Genomic DNA, 25,699 nt, shown 5'->3' with positions numbered 1-25,699 from the left:
TTTATCACGTTAGATTTTAAAAATAGCAAAACTTAATAAATTTAACAACTACTGGTTAATTAGGATTAGAATTTTAAAATCGTGAAATTGCAAGTACTAAAAATGATCAAATTAAGATAGAGGGAGTAAATCCACTACTTATACAAAGTACGAGAACTAATAAAAAATTTTGACAGGGCTGTTTAATTTTTTTGAAAAGTACACATTTCTGGAATTTTTTTTTTCTATCTCCTTTAAAAACAAAAGAAAAAATGGTATAATTTTTGGTTCAAGGTGAAAAGTTGAAACTATAGTCAGTCCTTGAAGGTTATGTAGGTTAAATGTTTCAACTTTTAAACAAAGGTAATGTGCTACAGTTATGAATCAAGTCATTTAAAGAGGTGGTGCAAATTTTGGGTCTAAATTAAATTTCAGATAAATTGACTATGGCAAGTGAAAAGCCTTGATTTAAAAAAAATAATAACTCAATAACTCAGATAAATTTCAGATACATGCACCCATGTATCATCAGGCCTAGTTTTAATTGCATGCATTGTCAGCATTGACAGCCATAGCACAATCTAGACTAATTTTGTATTTTCTAGAATGAAAATAATACAAAAAAAAAATACATAATGTGAATTAAAGTAGATTTGGCTAAGTTAGGAGGAGGTCCAATTACACAATACCATTTTAATGAATTAATTTATCCAACTTGCTTATACTATTAACATGTTGATTAGTATGAACTAAATTGTGGAAATAGACCTTATCAAGTATGCCTGGCATTTGCTTCAACAAGTGTTGACTATTGTGAATGAATGTAAGAGAAGGTGGGTTCGAGTATATTAAAGCGCATTATTTTTTATTTATAAATTTAAAAGAGGTTATAAGTAATTTTAAAGTAGATATGATCTGAACATATAATAACCAATAATGAAACTGTTTAAGAAAAAAAATTATGGATAGAAAAAAAAATTCTCAATCCCGTTCTCTAACACGTATATATTTTTTTTTCTTTTAACATGTATATTTTCTAGTTATCAAGTAATATTTTTAGTATTAAATTTCATTGTTTTTATAACATGTTAAATAAAGTAAAATTTGTATAAAAATCGAGTCATTTTAAATTTGGAGCTTTTTTAGCTAAGATTTTTTTTTTGAGTTCAAGTTTTTTGTGGTTGAACTATTTTGGGTTTAAGTCTTCTTAATTTTGGACCAAATTGGGTAAAAATATCTATGGTCTCAGGTTTTGTATCAGATCAAATTTTAGTCTTTTCAAGCTTAGGCAGGTTTGAGTTTTTTAAATTTGGATGTTTTCAAATTTAATTCAAATTTGATAACAACAAGTTCAAGTTCAGGTATTATTATGTAATGACCCAAAATTTATAGGTATCGAAAAAGTGCAATATCTGGCCTCCGTCTTAGTAAACCGAATTAGTTAATAATTATTAGGAGTAATTATGAATCTAGTAGTTAGCTTAATTAAGTTTTACTTAGGTAAATTTAGCTTAATTAATAGTAATTAGGAAAAATGGCTAAATTGAATAAAGGGTAAAAGTTGAGTTATAGATTAAAAGAAAAAAAAGGGATTAAATAGGCAATTAAGCGTATTTCAATGAAAGAGGCCGCAATGTGCATAAACAGAAGCTCAAAAGTTGAACAGAAGCTCGTAAGAGCTGATCCACCCAATTACGCCAAACAGAAAGTAAAACACAAAAGTTTACAACAAATGTTGAATCTCGGTTTACTTGGGTAAAATGTTGATATCTCCTTCCAATACCATCTCCATTCCAAACCGCTATCATACACCAAATCACGAATGTACTCAAATCCCGCGTTCAATTCAAACCGAATGTCTAATTCAATATTATAATTTAATATCCTAAAGATACCTTATCTAAAATTGGTGTGGTGGGAAGTATATTTTTTTTTAGTTTTTCAATGTATCTATTGAAGTGAGTCCAGTGATTAATCATGCTCTATAAATCTATCAATGAGAAAAATACTTATCACAAATTTTAAAACTGTTACATACCCAAAGCGAGTTTTAAACTTCATAATTTATATTGCAATAATATCACTCAGTAAATCGTTTAAAAACGAGTAAAAAAGAAAAAAATATTTTAAATGAGATTATTAGAAAAAAAATATAAATTAGAATAACATTATAAATAATTATATACAATAATATGATCTTCTTATTCAAAACTAAATTTATAAAATAAATAGATCATTTATAGAATGGATTATTAATTCATGAGCCTTATTAATTATTAAAAAAGGCTGTAAATAAATTAATAATAAATAAGTAATTAATTTTTTATTAGACCGTTTATCTGCTCCCACATGTGTTACCGTCATTACACACTCTACAGTCACGTCTTCTCTCTCTGTTTCTCTTACTCTCAGCCTTGTATTTTCTGCTGCTACAATGGACCATTGGCAAGAGTAGGACAAGAAGGGACCATTGGCAACCACTCATCAGCGCCCACTTGGCATGATTTTAATGTTGAAAAATTCGGTGTAAGTGATTGGGATCTACCTTAGCATATTAGCATCTTAGGTTTCGATTCTCGGCATCTGCGAATTCTCTATCAAGATCCCTACCCTAAACTTGGACCATCCAACGGCTCATATCTCTCTACCCGATACCTAACCCTTACCATTTATAGGTCCCCCAGATTGTTATTATTACAAATCGCATGAACAAACTGAAACACAACTAGAAAATCTTCAGACATGAACCAGTTGTTGGATTCTCATCTCGAAGCTTTAGCTTTTAACTATGTAAGCTTTGGGATTTTCACTATTGTTAATAATCTATGGACGTGGGTCGCTGTTATCACTGCTGCGGTTAGTTTTTGGAGGATTAGAGCCGCCGGCGCCGCTACCTCATCATGTTCCGTTAAAGGTCGTGAACAAAGACCTTCGACATCCATCGATGCTCGACGACCAATTCCCGAAGTTGAAGAAAAGCACCCGACGGCTTCAACTTCGGTTTCAGATCCAGCCTCCGTTACGGAAACGAGTGTTTCGCCTTTAGTTTTCAATGATGGGGTGACGAAAGGAGGGAAGTCAATGTTGACTGTTTATTACGAGGATGATATCGGAGGGGAGAATGACGGTGACGTCGATGGTGAAACGACGGGGAAGGAATGGTGTGACGGTGGTGGGTATTGCAAGGAAGGGGAGCGGTGGGAGAGTTGGGAAAGAGTGTTGAGGTTGAGGAAAGGGGAGATGGGGTGGTACCGTTATCAGGATTTGTCGGCGATAAACGGCAACGTTGTTAGGTTATGGGATGAATCGTGTAGGAGAGGAAGGTACAGCTCAAGCTGTTCTGTATGGTAGTTGATGTTTTTTAATTTAGAATTAAGTTTTAGTTTGGTAATAATGGTTTTTTTCTTCAAGTATTGTCTTAATGACTTGCTTTTATGGCTGTGCAAATGTAAATATATTTATTGGTGGAAACAACCAAGGCAAAAGCATTTTAATTAGTTATTGTTTTTAGTTAAATACAAGAATTGATTAGGATCAAATTAAAAATTAATTAAATTTCTTCGAGTAGCAATAAATAAAACCTGATTAGCTGGAGATGGTGTACTGGGATGCGAACAAAAACAAGATGTTTCGTGCATGCAATTAAAATATGTATAGTACTGTTATACTAATTACATATAAAGACAACTAAATATAATGACATATCTGCCGGTTTATTAGCATATCGCAGAACGAAAAATACTGCCTGTTGTTCGCCTCATATCCTTTTTGGTTAGACAACAAAACTAATGGACCATGATCCCAACATGTTGTGATAATGTACTAACAGTATTCTAATCTTGTATGAAATTAACGCAGAAATTCGGGGTTTTGCTTTTTTGAGTGAATATTTTATCTTGAAATAATCAATAAACTATTATCGCACCATCAAAATTGGGTGATTTAGAGCATAGATATGTTATTTTACTGCATCCCAAGTGAAGTGTTGTTAACAAACAAAAGATTTACAGAAATACTGCAGTAGCAAATGTGAGGTCTTAGATGGAAGGCTTGGCACTCAATTTTTTTGTGATGTGTGGTGCAAATTATTAACCCCACCCTGGCCAGTTTCCCACGCTCTGGTTTACGGATTGCAACTCACCTTCACATGGACTAAAACCATTTTCAGTGTCCCAATTCCAATATAAACCACAGATTTGCCCAACTCATATTTTGAGTGGAATAGTACATATAGTGTGATTAATGCTTTCCAACTACTGTTTCTTATGTCAAACCCTATATTTGTGTAGACACAATAAATATCAGATTAACAGAGCCTAGTAAGCACCATTCACTTGGTGGGCGAAGGGTCATAACAGGTGTTATAAGACTTAGGAGGAAGAAAATGTGATAGGAAGAGAGATCTTCCCCGGCCTTGTTTTTTTTTTTTTTTTTTGGGGGGGGGGTTATAAAAGGTGCAGGCGGCTCTTCTCAAGGCATTATGTGCCATTCTCTTGTTGATTATGTATTCTTTGGAGGTCGGATGACCTATTGACATCATCTCTCTTAAGTATAAGTTGTTATATTAGGAATACACTTGCTCTATTAGAAATGTGGTTCCCACATTATACACTTGTCTTGTGGATCCATAAGGTGGAGGGTCCTTGAATCTTAATTGGTAGAATATGGCTGTCCTGGATGCCTAGCTCGTAGAATATTACAATCGATCGAGTAACAAGTATAGGTATAACAATATTGGGACGATACCTTTCATACATGTTTGATGAAAATTTAAAGTGGAAGGATTGATTGAAGACATTTATTAGTGAGGTAGGGCTAATTGGCTAACGCTTCATGGTGGGATTAAGGGGAAAATAAAATAAAATGGGAACTGTTTCCTTAGAGGAGCCAACCGATTTTGTGTCTATTGAAAAGGAGATTTAAAGGTGGACGAAGGGAAGTGTTTGAATTATATGAATATAAATGAATGGGACAGCTGGTTCGATGATGGTGGGTCTTAGGGCAGCCTCTGCAAAACTGTGACTATCACATGCCCTGTTTAACAGAACATGAAAAAACTTTCATATGTTTGGGACCGAGAACTTTTTATCTTTAGCAGGTTTTTCATTCAATAATTTCTTTCTTGAATTGAATTTACTTGGTCAGGCCCCATGGTTGCATTAGTTACCACATTCATGGACTTAAAACAGATCTCACATTTCTCAACCATTCATCTAATGTTCCTACCAATACTGTTGATGTTTGAGTTCCAATTTTTTGATCCAATGAAAAGCAGTAGTTTTGTCATCCATTCTAGATTCCCAACACATCTTATCTACTAAACCAATCATCCAACTTGTTATGTATGTTAGAAAATTATCAAACTCCTTAACCAAATCAGAAAAAGAAGTTGCATGCAAATGAAAGACGTACGTTCTTGATTTAACAAATTTGACTTAAAGCACCAAGATTTTAGGCCACTATGGAACTGCTTATTACATTGGAATCCCACTTAATAATCAGTGAGTGGGATTAGATTTGAAACTCTTGTCTTCACTTCGCTGGATGCAGAGGCCAATAAATAGCAGTGCTGGATGTGGATGTTATTCTCTCTAATTAATTATTGCCGACGTCTTGCATCTTTTTCTTGCATTTGCATTAATTCACAATAAATTTCATCTCTGAATTACCAAGTCTACCCTTCACATACTACACGAATACTATTATATAAAATAAATAACGAAAGAATGTTGAGGATAATATAGTCAAAACCTAACTATAATTGGCTGCCATGGCCCAAAAGTACACTCTCCCCTATAAAATCCATCTCTCCGGCAAGGCAAAGCACAAAACTTGAACTCTTCAAGACCATTCGACAATGGTGACAATCCCTTTCTTTGTCCTAATCATCCTCCTTTTCCTCTCCAGCTCCGCGGCCACACCAAAGAGCGGTGCAGGTCACGACCTGGTCCGTTCATCATGTGTCCACGCCAGCTATCCAAGCCTCTGTTTTAGCACCCTTTCTTCCTACTCCGGCCCAGCCAACACCCCACGTGAGTTAGCCCAAGCCGCCGTAAAAGTCAGCCTGTCCCGTGCCCGGAAAGTGTCGAACTACTTGTCGACGAGTGTGACGGGGTACAACAAGAGGGAACGAGTCGCACTGAGTGACTGCGTGGAGCAAATAGATGAGTCGATGGAGGAGTTGAGCAAGACACTAGGGGAGTTGAAGCACTTGAGAGGGGAGACGTTCGAGTTTCAGATGAGTAATGCGCAGACATGGGTGAGTGCGGCGCTGACGAATGAGGACACGTGTCTTGATGGGTTCGAAGGAGTTGACGGCAAGGTTAAATCTGATGTGAAGAGGAAGATCACGAATGTGGCTAAAGTTACCAGTAATGCTCTGTACATGATCAATAGGCTCAATGAAAGTCGTGGTAGGCACCGTTGAATCTTTGATGATGATGAATAATGGATGGTTGTGATTTATCTAGCTTATTATGTTTTTTAAATATAGTTTTTATTTTGGTTTTGGTTGCAACCTGTATATGTAATGTTTTCTATTTATATATTAAACATAAGGTGATATGCTTTTTTTTCTTGTATCCTATTTTTGATTCACTTTTTTGCTTAAGTACATCTCAGAGAATAGGTTAAATTATTTAGGAATTAATTTTCTTTTTTAACAAGTGTGACATATCGATGTCGGGCCAAGCTCGGAAATTGAAAACGAAATGTGAGATATTATAGAAAGGATCCCCATCCCATGGATCATTTATGACACATCAACCTGTCTGCCCGTTTTCAATATATAATTATCATTATGACGACGTGTGTCGTAACATTATTCGGCTACAACCTAAATAGTTGTGGACCTAACGTCCTCATCACGTTGGGCTAGTTGCGGTGAAACCACCTATTTAATGGAATAATTATTAAAATTCAAAAAAAATCGATGTCAAAATTCATTATTTTCAAATATACTAAATTTTTATTAAGTATAATAAATTTTGTAATATTAATTCTACATTTATAAGTTTTTACTCTAAAAAATATTACTTTATTTTTCAGATAAAAATTTAGTGAAAAAAACTATATAAAATATGATATTAACTGAGACAACAAGGACATAAAGATTATTCCTTTAAATTGAACTTTTGTGGCAAAAATAATAGGACATATCACATAAACAAGTGCAAAAATCAACCCAAACAAATTATTAATGCGTGAAAAATTATATATAAATTTATAATACTCTCAACACATGAAGAAAACATAATACGAAAAACCATAACGTAACATAATATATGATATATATACATATATATATATAAACACACCAAATGTATGCTAAATAATCGATGAATTGAGACACCATATGACCAAAAATAATCATAATACATAATGTCACAAAAATAACATTAACACGATAGAAATGCATGAATACATCAAAATCTTCATAAAATTCAAATGACTGCCCTGTAAAATGACAAAACTAACCTCTCCAATTTTGGTTAAACCTATCCATTGCAATGAAATGAAGTAAAGACTGACCACAATAAATGGAGAAATGTTATTACAGGAAAAAATATAAATAAAATCTCACTAAAAACCTTGATGCCATCCACATTAGTAGGGCTTAATGCAGTAAATGGGAACCAAGGTACAAATGGCGTCATTTAAAAATGCACGACTCCTTAAGGCTGCTTAGTTTGGTCTTGCAGCCTGCTCTGCTGTTTTCTGCAACATAAGATTCAGGACATATCGTGAGAAAGATATATGATAGATAATGAATACAAACTCCATGTTTCAATTCTTAGTGAAGCCATAAATTAAGCATAGAAAGAGAGCCGCGCCGGGGCCCAAGTTTTACAAGAATTAGGCATGAATGTGGCTCTCTTCGAGCTAAAGTTGCTAAGCTTATCTGGAAAATTCATTCATGAAAGCTAGAATGTTCAGTTTTGACTTGCAAATGCTTTACATTAAAGGAACAGAGAGAAAGAATAAGGAGAATAGGGGGAATTGTAGCAGGCTGCAAATCAATGCCTGGACAGCTATCAAGTAAACAAACACTCAGATTTCAAAACCATCTCACCTGCAAAACAAAACTTAAAAGGCAACAATCTGCAAAATAAATGAATGTAAATGCAACAAAGGCAACTTAATTGATTGTGTCTTACACCCTTAAATCAAGTAATCTTCTTCGATGATGTATATTTTGCATCTAGGTAATGGAAAATGCACCAGAAATTGCCCTATCAGTGATTGCATCCCATTCACAAGTCAAAATTGAGGGTACGGGAGTCAACATATTAGCTCATGCCCTATTGCCAAGAGCAATTCGCACAGAGAGCAAGAACAGGCCAAGAAAGACAAACAAAGACACTTGCTATTTCAAAAGTTGGTATGCTCATGCCCTTTCTCATTTACTTCCCAAATATCATTCTTGAAGCATCAGTGACAAGACTGTTAGCCATTAAACATGAAATTGGCATGTCTGAGTGTACTCAGAAACAAGAACATCATCAACACTGCCAAAAGAAAGAAATAGAAGTGCTGAAAGCTTAGTGTGAATCACTGACTGAAACCACACTTGTTAAATTCCCCCTTCTTTTGAATGCATGAAGTCAGTGGCAAGAACTCCTTTGATTAAAAAATGGTCAATAAGCAAAGCAAAGGAAGGCAGGGGAAAGCTAGGATTCGCTAATCACTACTACTAAAAGAAACTAGCTAATTTTCTCACAATGTGCATGTTCAATCACAAACCCGGGGCATGAGAAATTTACTATAAAGAAAACGTTATGTGCCATTCCGTAGTTTGAAATACCTCAAGCAGCAGTTTCCGATGCTTGACCATGCTGTTCCTCAATCAATGATTGAACTCTCTGCAGTAAAAAATCAAATCAAAATCTTCAGACCAATTGCGCAAATAAAAGAAGACCTAAACGTGTAATCCTTGCTTTACCTTCACAGAACTCCCAACCTCCTCTAGTTTCTGTAGTAATGCAAGATCCCCTGAAGGAGGAACAACATCAAGCTTACGTGGAGGACGCTGCAATAAAAAAAAAAGGAAAATTAAACCTGCCAGACAAATTATTTGTCAAATATTATATTGAGGTGGAGGGTTGATCCTTTAAAATAAAGAGCATCATAATGGATAGCCTAGGGTTATAAAAGAACAGCCTTAACATACATAAACCCGACCAATCAGAAAAACAAACTAGATTCACGGGAATACCCAAGCAGATGGTGAAAGAATCTTTGAATTTGGAGCATCTTCAATTGCAGAAACTTGTCGGGAGAAGACCTCGGTCCTCATATTCGAAAGGCGTGTCAAAACAGCCTTAACATGAGCATGGAAAGGCAAATAAAATCAGCATCCACTTCTAAGAAAATCAGCAACTATGAATATGATTTTGATAATGAAGAATATATACCTTCCTAAAAGCACTCGGGTTAACCATTCCTTGGATTTGTAAATCATCACTAGGAGGTCTCCTCAGACCAACGTTCTCAATTCTGAGTGAGTAAACACCAAATAAGGACTGCAAATATCCTAAAGAAGAATAGAAGAAATTACATAAATAAAGGTTCACTCATTGTCAACAACAGGTACAAGTACATAAATTATACCCACCTTGTTCAATTACAACATCTGCAACTGAGGGTAATAGAACATGCTTCTCTTTCTTTAAAACCCCAAAACAAGGAATTGGCACTGGCCTTGTAACCTAAATTCCCAAAGTTTACTCCATTTTAGTGAATATTAATTCTAAAAATAGCAACTTAACGAGCAAAAGATTAGAGAAAGAGGGATTAAAATTTACTTTGTAAACGATTGAATTGGGAGTGAGATAAAGCTTTCGGGATCGAATATCTTTACGGAGGATGTGTCTTCGAACAGGAATGTATAAGAGCATGAACAACCCAATACCCCAAGCTAACACTAAAACCAACGAGTATAAAACCCATTGAGCCGTTTGGTATTTAACGAATTCTTCTTCCATCTCTCCAAAAGACGCCGCGTAAAGAACCGGCTCATCGACTACCTCGGAATCCTGTTCTCCGGTAACGGATTCCGGTAACAAACTTCTCTCTAAGCTCTCGATTTCCACTACTTTATCTCCAGTCCCCATCTTGAAAACGAAAACCCAGTAAGGAAATTTAGGTTACGACCTAATGGGCAGTCGAAATTATAACGTACCTGTGCTTGTCCGAGGGAAGATTATTGAGGATTTGCAGTTTGTAGCTTTGAAAAATGAAAACCGAAGGCCGAAGAAGAAGAGCTGAATGCGGAACGCGTGTCACAAAGGTGCGCCGTTTCGAACTTATCCTTCTTGACAAGGTGAGAATGATAGTATAAGGGCGAGAGAATGGTAGATTAACTGCTCCTCCCGATCATGGTCATTGACGCTTTTGATGAATTTAAAAACTTTTGTTCGAGAAGTCCTGATTTTGTTTGAACGATGGAAGTTTGGTTGAGAAAGATAGGAAGCGACCGTTAGGTGTTTGTTGTTGCTTTTTACCTTGGCTATGATTCCAATACAATATTATCATTAAAATTATTAACATAAGGCACTAAATAGTTACCATACACTTATTTCCTCCTTCAAACCAAAATTTCAAGTATCTTACACTTTATTTTTTTTTTTAAGAATTTAATTTATTTTCTTTATTATCCTTGTTTTCTCTTACAATCCTTCGAAAATATATTTAATGGAACAAAAATCATAATAATTTATGGGAAATTATTTGATACATTGTTAGTGTAATTTTAAACTTCAAAAATAGAGTTTGAAACTTAACAAAGTGTCTTATAAGTGTATAATAAGATTTTTTTATTTGTATAATACAAATTAAAAAATTAAAAACTGAAATAATATGTCAAATTATTAATACCATTGTTTACCAAAATAGGGTGTTTGAAACAATTCTAATGAATAAAGGGAGAGAGAATTTTTCTTCCACCCTTTGGAATTGATTTAAACACGCTATTTTGAAAAATAATATTATTTATGTATTTAGTTTTTTAATTAATATTATACACATAAAAAATTCGTATAATAAAATATTAAAAAACACATTTCAATTTTTAAAATTACTTATGAAATAAATAAACAAATACACTCTCAATCCACCAAACATTAACCCATTAACTATTAGTAATTATTTTATATACATACATTAAAAATTTTTAATTCCACAAGTAAATTAAGATTTCATCATATGTCATAATTATTTAATTTTAAAATCTTTAAGCACAACATAAAGACACTAACAATATTTCAACCCCACTCACAAAAGTTTTCCCCATGAATGTACCAATAAATTATTCATAAAATAAAATTTTAATCAATTTTATTGATAAAAGACTATTCATTTGTAGTTAAAATATCATTATTTAAAAATAAGATTAATATATAAATATATATACTATCCTCGCAAGAAGAAGGCATGACACAGGCAAGATCCCACCATTTTAAAATAGCACCCCGAACTTCCCAAGCAACATGTGATCAACATCCATCAATAACCAAAGAAAGCGCTGGACTGGACTTTGGGATTTGACAAATCCAATCCCTCATTCCTTTGGGATCAGTCTCCCAAATCTGGTTAAGTAATTTGAAGAAAAAAAAATGATGTTCCAAATATTAAGTTTAGCCCAAAATTCGATGGGTGATGGATGCATTTGGGCCACACGTAAGTTTCAAACCCAAAAATGTATGGTTTGTACAGATTTTCTTTTCCTTTTTTACACTTCTATTTTTTTTAATATTAATTCCGTTATACGTTTTTAGTTTTTTATATAATATTTAGAATTATTTATTGTCCCTTCACAATTTTTAAATAAAAAGATAAATATTTCAACACATTCAAACTTATATCTTCTTATATTAACAACAATGCAAAAATTAAATTTTAAATATATGATTTGGTACATAATTTTATACTCCAAAAATTTTAACTTCACAACTAATTTCATTAAATTATAAACATAGTTAATAATTGACAAAAAAAAAAGAGAACATTTGATTTGATTTTATGATATAATGTTTAATGTAAAATTAAGAAGTTAATTAGTTTTAACCCGTTGAATCAATTAATAAAATATCGTTTTTGATATACTTATCAGATCCATCAATGCAATTGATTGATCAATAATTTGAACCTGACAACGCATCAACTTCACTCAATCCCATTACATTATTAAACCTAGCAAAGCATAATTGTACATGCTATCTACTGGAAAACAAAACCTACTCTAACACAAACAAATATCTAACAACCATTTTATAATATAACACATAATTAATGTTATAAACACTAATATCAAAACATTGATCCAGAGGAGGCTCAAGGTTAGATTTTTTTTCATTAGCTTTTTCAGTTGTATTTGGAGAATTATTTGTAACAATTTAGATTTGATTTTGGATTAGAATTGTTGAATTCGAATAAAATTGTTCTCTGAGTGAAGCTCCACAAATGTAGAATTAGCAAATTTGAATTGCGTTAACAAATATTGTATATTATGTGTTGATTTTTTCTTTACTTACATAATTTGGGATGATAGGCAAATTGAAGATTTTTTCAATTAACATTAATGCTATAAAAGACATCAATATCATTGAAGACTCGTGGAATTCAAATATTCAAGTAAATTTAGATACACACTGTATTTTTTTAAAAAGTAAATCATTATAGTTAAAATGAATAAAAAAATAAAAAAAATCGAGAATAAAAAAAAAGGAAAAAATAGGAGGAGGAGGTTGTAATAGGAAAATATGGGATGTTAAAGTGGGTTAAAAATATCTCAAGCTTAATTATCCAACAGTGATGGTATAAGTAGAGCCTAAAAATAAATATTTAATTGAGCTCAAATCAAACATTAAACTTTAAATCTAGAATCGAATTCGAGCTTTGCAATATTCGAGCTTGGCTTAATTACACCATCTAGATTAAAGCAATAAAGATTAAATTCAGAGAAGCATGAAGGGCAATGATGGATCAGGTGGGTGAACCATTGATTGGGTTTGGGACCACTATTTTCAGACCAATTTGATTGAAAAGTAGGCCTATGTTTTTTAATTGATTTCAGGCCCACTTCACTTCTTTCCTGTCGGAGGTCCACCATTTTCCCCACCTCTCTTTCAATCTCACATTAATCCCAAACCAATCTTCTTAAATTTCTCTACACGGGTTGAAAAATCATTCATGCCTGAACTCAATTGTCTTCCTCTTTAAGTTTTATATATTAAGATGCAACATGAATATGATTAAAATCTATGGTGCAAATTTTTTTTAAAATATATATCTTGTATTTACATATAATAAGAGCAAAGATGCATCATATCACTATCAACCTTCTTTTTTGGAAAACGAATGTATTAATTAATTAAACTAAGTTTCGAGGTAAAAAAATTAAACTTTGACTATAAAATCTATGATGAAATACCGAAAATAAGCAATTAGGAATATATATATGTATGATTTTCAAAGTTGGTCAAAATTGGTATTTCATCGGAAAGTTAGGCTGATGGGATATGATTCAATGATTGAAAACTTAGCAGAAGTTGAGATTGGGTGCATTGCTTAAAGAACATAAAACCATTGACAGTTACCAACATTATAATATTTCACAACTGTTCATGATTTGAATGTATATATATTTCTTTCTTTCATTTGTGTTCCATGATATATTGAAGCTAATGCTATATTTTTAAACTATAAATGCGGGCGATGCTAGAAATAGGGTAGAGGAATAAAAGGGTGGAGTACGTATGAGGGGGTGCGACGAAAGGAGGGGACAAATGAAATAATAATATTTATTAACTCTCTACTAATTATCATATATAATTATTACGTACAACATTGAAATACAAGTTTGGTAATACCAATTATATGCCGTGAATCTCGGGTTATTGTTCCCACTTTAGGGTTCCATGTAAGTGCAGTAGCCGGAATTAATATCGCAAAAACCATGCAGGCACAAGCTTCCATTATTTATGGGTTTTGTTGGTTAAATGGGTTAGTTAATTTTATTACTTATATTAAGATTGTCAGGGCATTGGCAGGCAGCATAATACTATATACCTCCACTGCTTGAGCTTTATATTAATTACCTTTGATTTTGGTTTTTTTTCTTTTAGCTAGGTTTAGTTGAAATTGGAATATAAATCATCTTTGCATGGTTCATGTGGGAATCTAATTCTGCATGTAGTTTTAGGGTTCTATAATTGGCCAAGTAGAAGCTGCAACACCTTCAATAAAATTCCAAACTACTCATTTGGTTTGCAATATTTTTAATCAAACGCAGAACAGTTTCCTAACAGTAACACTTCAATAATGTAGGATTAATAATAGTGCAGCACTGCTCAACTTATTTACATAAATTAATGTTCACAATTACTAATTAAAGCACAGGAAAAAAAAATCAACAATTACATAATTATTCAAAGCACCGCTCTAATAATTCATGAAGTGTGAAGTCAGCGCTGTCCTCTTTATTTTTCACATAAATTATAGGAATAATTAAATATATCAGTTTTCTTTTGAAAGTAAATATATCAAAACTTGAAACATAGAATATAATAATATATTTATTACGGTAGCAAGAAAATCTGCCAATTCGGTATTATCTTTATCATCATCATCACGTATTTAACCTATGGTGCATTGAATTTAAACATGAAAAAGGAAAGGGTCCCAGGAAAGGTGAAATATCATATGGCTAGTCTTTTAGAAGTGGATATAAATACAAAAATGACTTTCAGAATTCGAGCAGACCCCTCTTTTGACTTTAGAGATAGAGTTGAATAAACCTTGATGTTGACCTTAGTGGTTGCCCCCATTATCAACCTCCTCCTCTTCTCCTCCTTCTTCTTCTTCCTCTTCCCTATACCATCAGTCTAATAACACTTAATACAAAAAAAAAATGTCAGTCAAGTGAGGAGATTTCATCTTTAATAATTTTTTTAAAGCATTTATTAGAATGAACCAATAATTAATTATTCATGATAAATGTTGATCACGAGTTTTAAAAGATATACATATTGTTAAAAAATTATCATTGCACTGTCATCCTATTACTTAAAGCAGGAGCAAGAATAAAAAAACCCCATAAAGTTGTATATATCCCAACCATTTCTAGGGCTACTCTTTAATTTATTTGGAAGATATCACATATATTCATTTAAAAATAAAAATAAAAATGAAGTGAAAAGTATTAAAATTTTTATGGACTACAGTAGGATTCTAGTATTGAAGTCAATGTGTAAGCATATAGTATATATATATTTAAGTTTGTTTTTAAAAAAAATTGGATGCTTTTGGGACCATTATATGAAACTTCATGTCAATATCTTTTAGAGATACTAATACCTTCATGCATATAAATTCCCATTGAATGGTATATATATAATTAAACAACATTCATTTTCAAAGCTTTTTTAGTGCCTAGATATGAGAGTATTAATGTTAATTCTCAACTTAAACAAAAAAAAAAAAGAAAAAAAAGCATCTCATTGTTATTCCTTCCTTTTAATATATGTCAAATCATATATTTAAAAAATTGAGTAAAATCCTTTTTAATTACTCTCCCAAATAAATCATTTGATTATTTTCATGATCACAGGTAGACATCTTTCTTTGTCCATGTGCATTTGTGCATCCCTAAGTAAAACATAATTTTATTATCAAAACCAAATCATTTTGTTTGCATGCTTTGTTTTTCCATTTCTCATGAAACAGCCCCATATGAGACCTGATTTCATAATTACTATTTCTTCTTCACCTAATTTACATGCCTAATAATGATATTAATTGTCATAAAAAAAATTGTTGTACTTCGTCATCAATGTTCCTCCATGATTCAGTGATCTCTTTGGAAATGGCAGACACCCTTTCACACTTTCTTTTTTTTTTTTTTTTACATTTTTAGTGATGAGAAGGAAAAACATCTTTTATCCGAAATAGAAAATTTCGCATATATCAGCATGTTTAGTGATGAGATTTGCAAGAGCAAAACAACTGTATGACATTGCGTTAGTTATGTCTTGTCTTCTTTTTATTTTTACCTAGTAGTCTAGTAAAGTGTGTCGCCATTTTATTGAATTCCCCATATCTAATCGCTCATTCTTGTGGTGATTTGATTCATTACAAGACGGCTTTCGCATTGTGAGAAGTCTCCTGTCACCATGTTAAAACCAAACTATAAAATCTAAATCCTAGACAGCTGGACCAGAATGATCAGATATTAGAATTATAAAAGCAAGCTTCTATATATTGGTCAGACTTGATGTAAGTGCCACTTTTCAGAACCTCAAATGTGACTAAAGATCATCACAGCAATAATCAAATTTACACTTTTTTTTTTCAGTAAAACATTTAATCTTATCAACTTAATCCAATTTAAAATTGGATGGTAAAAAGTCAATAACTTGAGTCCAAACCCGAAATAAGTTGTAGGATTGGAATCAAAGTGATGGCATGTTGTTTAAAATCGAATTGTTCACGAAGCTTGCACCCACCCAATAACTTGCAAGCTCCTTCTCCATGGTAGCTAAAAGAGAGCTTGGACCTATGGGAGGCGCATAGCTGCGAAAGCGAAATGGGTGATGATAAACATAAACTTTTTACTTTTGGCTTAGAATTTGTCAGTCTCAATATGGGGCCATATTTGTTTAAGAAGAGATGGGGACTATGGGAATCCCACTTGCTCCCTTATCTGAGTATAATATATATTTTTATTATATGGAAAAAAGGGTTTTAATCAGAGAAACTGCAATGGCTAAATTAACCAGAGATTAATCCATGGCTACTCATGATAGTTTCAAACATGGGGGAAAAAGGAAATAAAATAAAAATTAAAACAAATGGAAACCAGATTAACCCCACAATTTGGTCGGAGTTGAAGGTGTTTGGCCCGACAAAAGTTGCACCACGTCCTTGGGGGGTTTTTCCTCGGAACTCCTTTGGCTGGGCTTCATTGGATCTCTCTCTCTATCACAAATTTCTGTCCTGTTTCTTGGAATGATAAGGTAAGTTATATGGATGATAAATTAAAATGAATTGGCCATAACTCTTTTAAGTCCTAAACAATCTCTTAATTTAATGGGGGAAATGATGGCCAAAACAATATATTATTCATTCCTTGGAGAAAATATAAAGAAATTGTAATGATGAGAACCATTACATAGTTAGTTCACAATTGTATCTACCTGATAACATAGCTATTGAATTCCCTTTTTAATGAAAAAAGTCGATGATGATGAAAAATGAAATCAAATCTAAGCATCTTAGCTTTCACAATCTAGCTCCAACGCAAATTATTTTTATATTTCACTACTAATTTTCTTTTGTGAGGTGTGATGCATAAAATCAGGATATTCCTTTTTTTTTTTTGTTAGTACAAAATTAATTATTAATTATGCACAAGTTTAGAAAGATGTGGGAAGAAGTTGCCAGCCTAGTTTAGTCTAGTCTATGGGGTTCATTTTTAATATGTAATTTGCAATAGATTTAAACTTTAAGGTTATTTTTTAAATAAAAATTTGGTTGTGGTGAGTTATTTCAAAGTTAATTGATTCTCAACTTTACACCTCCGTTTCTTGCAATTCTGGAAGACTGCTTAGCATATGGAGTAATTATTAATTATTAATTTTTAAGAAAATGTTGCTCCATCTGATTTTAATTCTTTAAAATACAATTTTCAACTTTAAACTTTATAATACTATTCAATCAACATTGGTGATTTTTTTTTTATTAAATTTGTTTAAAAGTAAAAATTAATTGTGTAAGCCAAGACTCCGACCCTTAAAATGGTAAAATTTTAATTTAGACCCTTTATAATTTATAAAATTTTAAATTAATAATGATAAAATTACACTTTGTCCCCTTCATAATTGATACAAAATTAATTTAACCTTTTAAAAATTATAAAAATATAAATTATCAAAGTAAAATTATATGGTAAAAATATATAATCACACACACAAAAACAAACTTTAATCTCATTTTCATTCGGTTTTTCGGATTATCCATTAACCGGTGGAACTTGAAAAACAAAATAATAATGGTGTAAAATATATATGGTTTTTAATGGGTAATTTCAGTCATGAGGAAATGATGATTAAGATCCCAAGAAATCATCATAATGATTTTTAAGTTGGTGGGCCCGAAACACCAACAAAGAATTCCAATCAACGGCTGACAACAAATATACATTAAAAATATTTAGAGTGCGGTGCCACGTCATGGAGCATAAGAATATTTCCATATCTGGCGCACACTCGATCATAATCCCGCCAACCCCGAATAAAAATTACCTTCATCCTGCGTATTCCCCAAATTCCAAACCTTGAATATTTCCCTGCGGTGAAAACTGAAATTTTGGTACCAATTTTTAACTGTCTGCTTACCATAACACCACGCGCCAATTATCACGCGCAACAGTTACATTCTTTCTTATTTACCAATTACCATCTCTAATTTGCCTTTTGCTTTGTTCCAGTTTTCTATTTTATACCTTCGGCTACAAAAAGCTGTTTTAAGCTCTGCTTTTGCTTTGCCTCTCTGATTTTCCGGATACAAGTCTCTTTCTTCTCCTTGATCCCATAAAGTTTCTTTTTAAATTTCTTTTTCTCGTCGGATTCTAGAACGAAAAAGGTGAACTTCAAGTGAGGAGCAAGTTTTTAAACCGGTTGTTAGCGTACCATGCAGTTAGTACTCTAGGCTTTTTCAAAACCGATTCATCGACGGAATCTGATTTTTTTTAACAAGATAATGCTTAGTGTAATTGAAATCCTGTGCGAATCAAAGCTTGTTATGAAGATAATGACCGAAAATACAGCTGAGCAAAGAACAAGGTTTTGGCGTTTGTTTTTCTCTACAAGTTAGTTTATTAGGAACTTGAATGTGAATGGAAGAAGTGGCTCCTCTCCTCAACGGCGTCTGTTGTAGTTTTCCGACGAAGGATTTTTTTTTAAGCGTTGTTGTTTCATAGCATAAAAGCTTGGAAAGTAACTATATGGTGAAGATATTTGATCTCTGGAACAACCAAAGTTATCGGATTCCTTTAAAAAAGTTGGTATTTTTGTAATTGATTCAAACTAGTAAGCATGAAGGCTCCACCAACTGGATTTTTGGCAAATCCTGCTGAAGGTTTGATCTTTCTTACTGTTTTCTTTTTAATTCTGTTTCAGTTTTTTTTGTTATCCTTTTGAGTCAAAATAGTCTTTGGTTCAGAGCAGTTAGAGATTTTCTTAATTATTAATAGTACATATTTATGTTTTATGGATTTCCCCCTATATTATGCAGATCCCTCTTGCTGGCTTAAAACAATTGTTATGATGTTTTGGTTTTGTTTTACTGCTACACATTTTTTTTTCATGTAAAATGCTGTAACATTTTTTTTAAAGAGTTCATATAAAGCTCCATTTTGATAAAAATGGAAAGAAGCAAGAAACAAAAATAGAAGCTAAATAGTTGTTAACTGAGTGGCAACTTTCCTCATTTTGCAAATTGAAGAAGAAAGGAAACATGCAACGATCTTTTTTTTTTTTTTTGGGTGAAGTCCAAACATAAAGCCATAATTGATATAAAGGAATATTCATAGTAACTTTTTGCTGTGAACTTGCTATCTGGGAAAAAGTAGAATTAATTTTTTGATGCCAGGAAATTGTGGATTTTTATTTTTTTTGCTTTGAAACTATACAGTTAATTGTTGCCTTGTCGATGGTTTAAAGTTATACGGAATACGAATATAGAGAACTCTTTGGTAGTTGATATGCTTTAAATAATTTTTATGACTTTTTGTGGTTTTGTGGGATGTTTCATATTGTTATGGTTGGTTTTGGAAAGCAGGAGATAGGAAGAGTATCAATTCAGAATTATGGCATGCTTGTGCTGGACCACTGGTTTCTTTGCCACCAATTGGGAGTCTGGTGGTTTATTTTCCTCAAGGCCACAGCGAACAAGTAAGTCGCTTTCTTCATTCATTTCCCAAGGAATAATTGTTCTGAATCTGGACAGCTATCAAATTTTTCTATAATTAATAAATTTTGTTCAGGTTGCAGCATCAATGCAGAAGGAGACTGATTTCATACCATGTTACCCTAACCTTCCTTCCAAGTTGATTTGTGTCCTCCATAATGTTACATTGCATGTAAGAATGAGCATACCACCATTATCACAAGCTAACTTTGTAATGGTTAAATGACATAAAAATGCAACTAATGTTATATGATCTTATGAAGAGGCTAATGTCTTGAATTATTTGAAATTTCAATCAGGCTGATCCAGAAACTGATGAGGTCTATGCCCAAATGACTCTTCAACCTGTAAACAAAGTAGGTTAGCTATTAAATTCGAGAATTAATTAATGGATATGGCAGAATTGTTTCTTTCCTTTTTCTTTTCTCTTAAATTTTCACATATAGTGAAAGATGGGAAGAATCTTTATAGTACTTCTGCACAGTATGACAAGGAAGCATTACTGGCATCTGATATGGGCCTCAAGCAAAGCAGGCAACCTGCTGAGTTCTTTTGCAAGACTCTTACAGCTAGTGATACTAGCACTCATGGTGGATTTTCAGTCCCTCGTCGAGCAGCTGAGAAGATCTTCCCTTCTCTGGTATGTAGAAACTTTCAATATTTAGGTTTATATTTTAAGATTGGATAAAAGATGAGATGTAAGCATTTTGTGTTTAATTTCCTAGTATCTAAATAATGATGTTTGGTAGGATTTTTCCATGCAACCACCTGCTCAAGAGCTTGTAGCAAGAGATTTGCATGAAAATGCATGGACTTTTAGACATATTTATCGAGGTATTGTTCTATCCTAGATATTGCTCTCTTTTCATTTCTCAAGCAGAGTACTGGAATTGATTATGTTCTTTATTACTGATACTGTAAGGTGATGCCAGGTTTATTTTGTTTCAACATATTATGGTGTACCTTATGTATTTTATAGGTGTCAGAAATGAAATAATATATCGAAATGCATAATGGCTTCTCTGCAGGTCAACCAAAGAGGCACCTTCTGACTACCGGTTGGAGTGTCTTTGTTAGCACAAAAAGACTCTTCGCTGGTGATTCTGTTCTTTTCATAAGGTGAGATTCATATACATACACATAGGTTTGTTTACATGTGTTTGTCTGCATGTATTTGATAGAATCAACTAGATGGCTGTCCATTTTGCTGCTCAACTGAAATTCCTTACTTAAATGTAGAGATGCGAAGTCACAGCTTCTCTTGGGTCTAAGGCGCGCTAATAGACAACAGCCAGCTCTCTCATCATCAGTGATTTCTAGTGATAGCATGCATATAGGGATCCTTGCTGCTGCAGCCCATGCTGCTGCAAATTTCAGCCCATTTACTATATTCTACAATCCAAGGTATAGCTATAACATATTTCTTTTGCTCTTAGATTCATCATTACTGTTTAATCGCCAATTTTCATTTTCAAAGGAAAAAAGATGTTAATATAAGGTCTCAAAAGTTTTATAATTTTGATAGGGCAAGCCCCTCTGAGTTTGTGGTACCCTTAGCAAAATATAACAAAGCCATGTACACCCAAGTTTCTCTTGGCATGCGGTTTAGAATGATGTTTGAGACTGAGGAGTCTGGAGTACGAAGATACATGGGTACAGTTACTGGTATCAGCGACCTGGATCCTGTGCGATGGAAAAACTCACAATGGCGCAATCTTCAGGTATTCTTTGGACATAGTGCGATTCATGAATACAATTGTTGACCATTATTGTTCTTTGGCATTTATATTTCAGAAGATGCCTGGTATGGTTTCAATGAAAACACATTATTGACATGTGCTGATAGCAAGTTACATCTTCTTGTTTCTTTCATAATACATTGCTCTATAATAACTTATACAGACTTGGCTACATTATTAACAGGTTGGTTGGGATGAATCTACAGCTGGAGAACGGCCCAGGCGAGTTTCAATTTGGGAAATTGAGCCTGTTGTATCTCCTTTCTTCATATGTCCACCTCCTTTTTTCAGACCTAGGTTTCCGAAGCAACCAGGGATGCCAGGTAAAAATCATATTTACGAGGATAAATCTTGCTGTAAAAATGGACAGAGTGGAAAAATTCAAGAACTTAGATCTTCCTGAAAATGCATTTGCAGATGATGATTCTGATGTCGAGAACGCTTTCAAAAGAGCTACGCCTTGGCTTGGAGATGATTTTGGTATGAGAGGTACCCCTAGTTCAATCTTCCCTGGTTTGAGTTTAGTTCAGTGGATGAATATGCAACAAAGTAATCAGTTTCCAGCTGCTCAATCAGGATTCTTTCCATCAACGGTTTCTTCGAATCTGCTGCATAGTAACCTTAGCATTGATGATCCTTCCAAATTATTGAATTTTCAAGCTCCTGTATTACCTGCACCGAATATGCAATTTAATAAAGCTAACCCAAACCAAGTCAACCAGTTGCCTCAGGCACCTACGACTTGGTCCCAGCAGATATTGCAGACCCCGGTAAATCAACATCAGCAGCAGCAACCCCAACAGCAATTGCAGCAACAGCAGCCACAACAACCACAGCAGCAGCCACAGCCACAGTCACATCTTCTTCATCAACAGCAGCCTCAGCCACAGCCATCTCCAAAGCAACAGCAACACATCCACCAGGAACAGAGACAACAGCCACAACAGCAGCAGCCGCTGCAACAACAACCAACCCTACCGCCTCAAGTAACTAATGGTATTGTTGCTCCTAACCAGATCTCAAATCAAAATTTGCATCAGCCAGCTGTTTACTCTCACCTGCAGCAGCAACAATTGTTGACAAGCAATAGCCTGTCTACCCAAACTACCCTCTCTGCTCATATGACTTCATATCCTTTGACGTCATTACCACAAGATACACGGGTTCAGCAGCAGATGGAACAGCAACCTAACCTCATGCAGAGGCAGCAGCAACAGACACAACTGCAACAAAGCCTGTCCCAGAGGACACAGCAGCAGCCGCAGATTCTGCAACTATCACAGCAGGGACTCTCGGAGCAACTGCAATTACAACTTCTCCAAAAATTGCAGCAGCAGCAGCAGCAGTCGGCTCAACAATTACTCTCCGCAGCTGGGTCACTGCTGCAGCCTCCAATGTTGCAGCAACAGCAAACTCATCAACAGAACCAACCATTGCAGCAGTTGCCTCTTTCTCAGAGCCAGGTGCAACCACTGGGTAGCAATGGCTTCTCAACATCGATGTTTGTGCAACCTCAACAACTTTCAGTGCATCAATCCCAAAGTCAGAGCAAACAACTTATGGCAATGAGAAGCAATTCTGGTCTTATTGATGGAGATGCTCCACCTTCGACCTTATCTTCTACCAATAATTGTCAGGTTTCCCCATCAAACCTTATAAACAGAAGTCACCATGTACCATCCATATTGATGACAGATCCAGTTGTTGAGCCTCCAAGTACACTAGCTCAAGAGCTCCTGAGCAAGCCTGATATTCAAATCAAACATGAGCCGCCCACCTCTAGAGGACTAGACCAATCAAAGTACAAAAGTTCTGTAACAGACCAATTAGAAGCATCCTCTTCTGGAACATCATATTGCTTGGACGCAGGCACCATCCAGCATAATGCCGCCCTTTCCTTTCTGGAAGGTGATGTCCAATCACATTCTCGGAACAATCTTCCTTTTACAGCTAATATTGATGGATTGGCACCTGAGACTTTGTTAACAAGGGAATATGACTCTCAAAAGGATCTTCAAAACATGCTTTCTAATTATGGTGGGAACCCAAGAGATATTGACACTGAGTTGTCTACTGCTGCAATAAGCTGTCAGTCATTTGGTGTGCCAAATATACCTTTCAAGACAGGATGCTCAAATGATGTTGCCATAAATGAGACAGGAGTTTTAAATGGCGGATTGTGGACCAACCAAACTCAACGCATGCGAACATATACAAAGGTGTGTGAACCCACTAATTATGGTTATGCTTGTTACCTCATTTATTGTCTCTTCTAGATATGTTCTAATTTCTTGAAAGAAAAGGTAGAGCATTTTTTTAGGGAGTGTTTTAGGCATTGCTTAAACAGGTACACTGGAAACAGGTACACTGGAACAAGATTGCTAGCGAGGCCAGTTTTAAACCTTGTAATTCTCCATAGTTTTTGTCTTTTGAAACTCAAAACTTGGTTTATTAGGTGTAACCAGATGTTGTAACCTTGCAATTAGACGGTTTCTGATCTCTAAACATGAATAGCTTTTTGTTTCATCAGTCTGTCTCTGTGATCCATGTATGTCATAAGGCAGTTCTCTTGTTTCAGCTAAACATCAAGTTGTAGAACATTAGTTTTGCTTTTCCCTTGTTTTGACCTTCCACCTGAGAAAGCTGTAATATATTGTTGACCTGTAAAGTTTTTTGCTTTTCTTTCTGATATTGTCCCAACAGTTATGTATAGCTTTCTATGACTGACGCAATTGAAAATTTCTCACTCAAATGTTTCACCTTCAGTCTTGCATTATCTTTTGCATCTTGTAATCCTAATCTACAAATCCTTGATTTGCTTGTCCGATTAACTTTATGGAAATTTACAGTTGTAGTACTTGCTAAAGCCTTTTCTGATTCTAGTTATAATATGAACAATCCTCTTTATCTCTTGCTGAAAATTATATATGCTTGATGCTGGTTTGAACTCATGAAGGTGCAAAAGCGTGGTTCTGTGGGAAGATCAATTGATGTGACCCGCTATAAAGGGTATGATGAACTACGGCATGATCTAGTCCGTATGTTCGGTATCGAGGGGCAGCTGGAGGATCCACAAAGTTCTGACTGGAAATTAGTTTATGTGGATCATGAAAATGACATATTACTTGTTGGTGACGATCCTTGGGAGTAAGTGAAGGAGCCCAATTTGAGCTTTGACTCTTAGTCTTGGTCTCCGTCAGTCTTTTAACTTTCAGAATTATTTATCTTTGCAGAGAATTTGTAAGTTGTGTTCAGAGCATAAAGATACTGTCGTCAGCAGAAGTACAGCAGATGAGCTTGGATGGTAATCTTGGAAATGTGTCAGTTCCCAATCAAGCTTGCAGTGGGTCTGAAAACGGAAATGCATGGAGAGGACATTATGATGATACCTCAGCAGTCTCATTTAACAGATGATGTCTCTAAATTCGGATATTGAGATGTCTTCTTCCCTTGAACTTTGCCCGGGCCTGTGGATGAATATATTGTATGCTTGTTCACTCAAAGGAGTACAATGCAGTTCAGTCCTTCAAGAGAAGTGATTAGCCTGGGTGATTGAGCTAATCCGATGGTGTAAGTTGACTCTGTCCTTCGTTGATTCTCCAATGATGACTTATGGTTCAGAAGGAAACAAGAGGCAAGGGACCATTGATGTATAAAATAAACATGTTCAAAGATCTGATCTGACATTCTCTCCTGTAAATGCTATGATATAGAGCACATTATCCAAAAGATGTGTACTTTGGTTGTAGCTATCTATTACTTGGCAGATAAAATTAGCATCACTTTTTGTTCATGTTGCAGCCCATTTCTGGTTTTTTTCATATCAAAGTTCTTGCCAAGGCTGCAATGGAGTTGCAACAGAGAGTTGACAGCCAAAACCTTCCAGGCCTGATATCAAGCATGTCCCTTGTGATATGCGAAAACTGACGCTACAAATTTTTGTTCTAAGGAATCAGAAATCAGAACCCAAAGCTCTAAATAGAAATTTCTTCTTATTTAATTTGTTTTACTTATCT

General features: G+C 34.2%; 4 protein-coding genes across 8 annotated transcripts; 3 read left to right on the top strand and 1 right to left on the bottom strand.

Moving 5' to 3' along the window:
• Window positions 1-2,721: 2,721 nt before the first annotated feature.
• Window positions 2,722-3,330, top strand: LOC107958830 (uncharacterized). Its single transcript, XM_016894724.2, has one exon. The coding sequence runs from the start codon at window positions 2,722-2,724 to the stop codon at window positions 3,328-3,330; it is 609 nt and encodes a 202-aa protein (XP_016750213.2).
• Window positions 3,331-5,355: 2,025 nt separating this feature from the next.
• LOC107958831 (pectinesterase inhibitor 3) lies at window positions 5,356-6,560 on the top strand. The gene has a single exon (XM_016894725.2). The coding sequence runs from the start codon at window positions 5,837-5,839 to the stop codon at window positions 6,404-6,406; it is 570 nt and encodes a 189-aa protein (XP_016750214.1). The 5' UTR covers window positions 5,356-5,836; the 3' UTR covers window positions 6,407-6,560.
• Window positions 6,561-7,334: 774 nt separating this feature from the next.
• LOC107958832 (uncharacterized) lies at window positions 7,335-10,510 on the bottom strand. The gene is made up of 8 exons (XM_016894726.2): window positions 10,160-10,510; window positions 9,783-10,091; window positions 9,593-9,686; window positions 9,393-9,511; window positions 9,194-9,298; window positions 8,921-9,007; window positions 8,783-8,840; window positions 7,335-7,695 (listed from the first exon to the last, which is right to left on the bottom strand). The coding sequence occupies exons 2-7, from the start codon at window positions 10,089-10,091 to the stop codon at window positions 8,784-8,786; spliced, it is 771 nt and encodes a 256-aa protein (XP_016750215.1). The 5' UTR covers window positions 10,160-10,510; the 3' UTR covers window positions 7,335-7,695; window position 8,783.
• Window positions 10,511-18,446: 7,936 nt separating this feature from the next.
• Window positions 18,447-25,476, top strand: LOC107958833 (auxin response factor 19). Of its 5 annotated transcripts, none has more exons than XM_016894729.2 (14): window positions 18,447-19,113; window positions 19,816-19,928; window positions 20,021-20,116; window positions 20,244-20,300; window positions 20,429-20,584; window positions 20,694-20,778; window positions 20,973-21,063; window positions 21,184-21,348; window positions 21,470-21,665; window positions 21,868-22,006; window positions 22,101-22,163; window positions 22,260-23,902; window positions 24,640-24,830; window positions 24,917-25,476. In XM_016894729.2, the coding sequence occupies exons 1-14, from the start codon at window positions 19,071-19,073 to the stop codon at window positions 25,095-25,097; spliced, it is 3,219 nt and encodes a 1,072-aa protein (XP_016750218.2). In that variant the 5' UTR covers window positions 18,447-19,070; the 3' UTR covers window positions 25,098-25,476. The 5 variants fall into 5 exon arrangements, with proteins under 5 accessions (XP_016750218.2, XP_040968821.1, XP_016750217.2 ...); XM_041112887.1 differs by having other exon boundaries at window positions 22,248-23,902; XM_016894728.2 differs by having other exon boundaries at window positions 22,101-22,172.
• Window positions 25,477-25,699: the final 223 nt, after the last annotated feature.

Source organism: Gossypium hirsutum, chromosome A05 (assembly GCF_007990345.1).
Source record: "Gossypium hirsutum isolate 1008001.06 chromosome A05, Gossypium_hirsutum_v2.1, whole genome shotgun sequence".
Classification (NCBI taxonomy): domain Eukaryota; kingdom Viridiplantae; phylum Streptophyta; class Magnoliopsida; order Malvales; family Malvaceae; genus Gossypium; species Gossypium hirsutum.
This window is presented reverse-complemented; position numbering and strand designations above follow the sequence as displayed.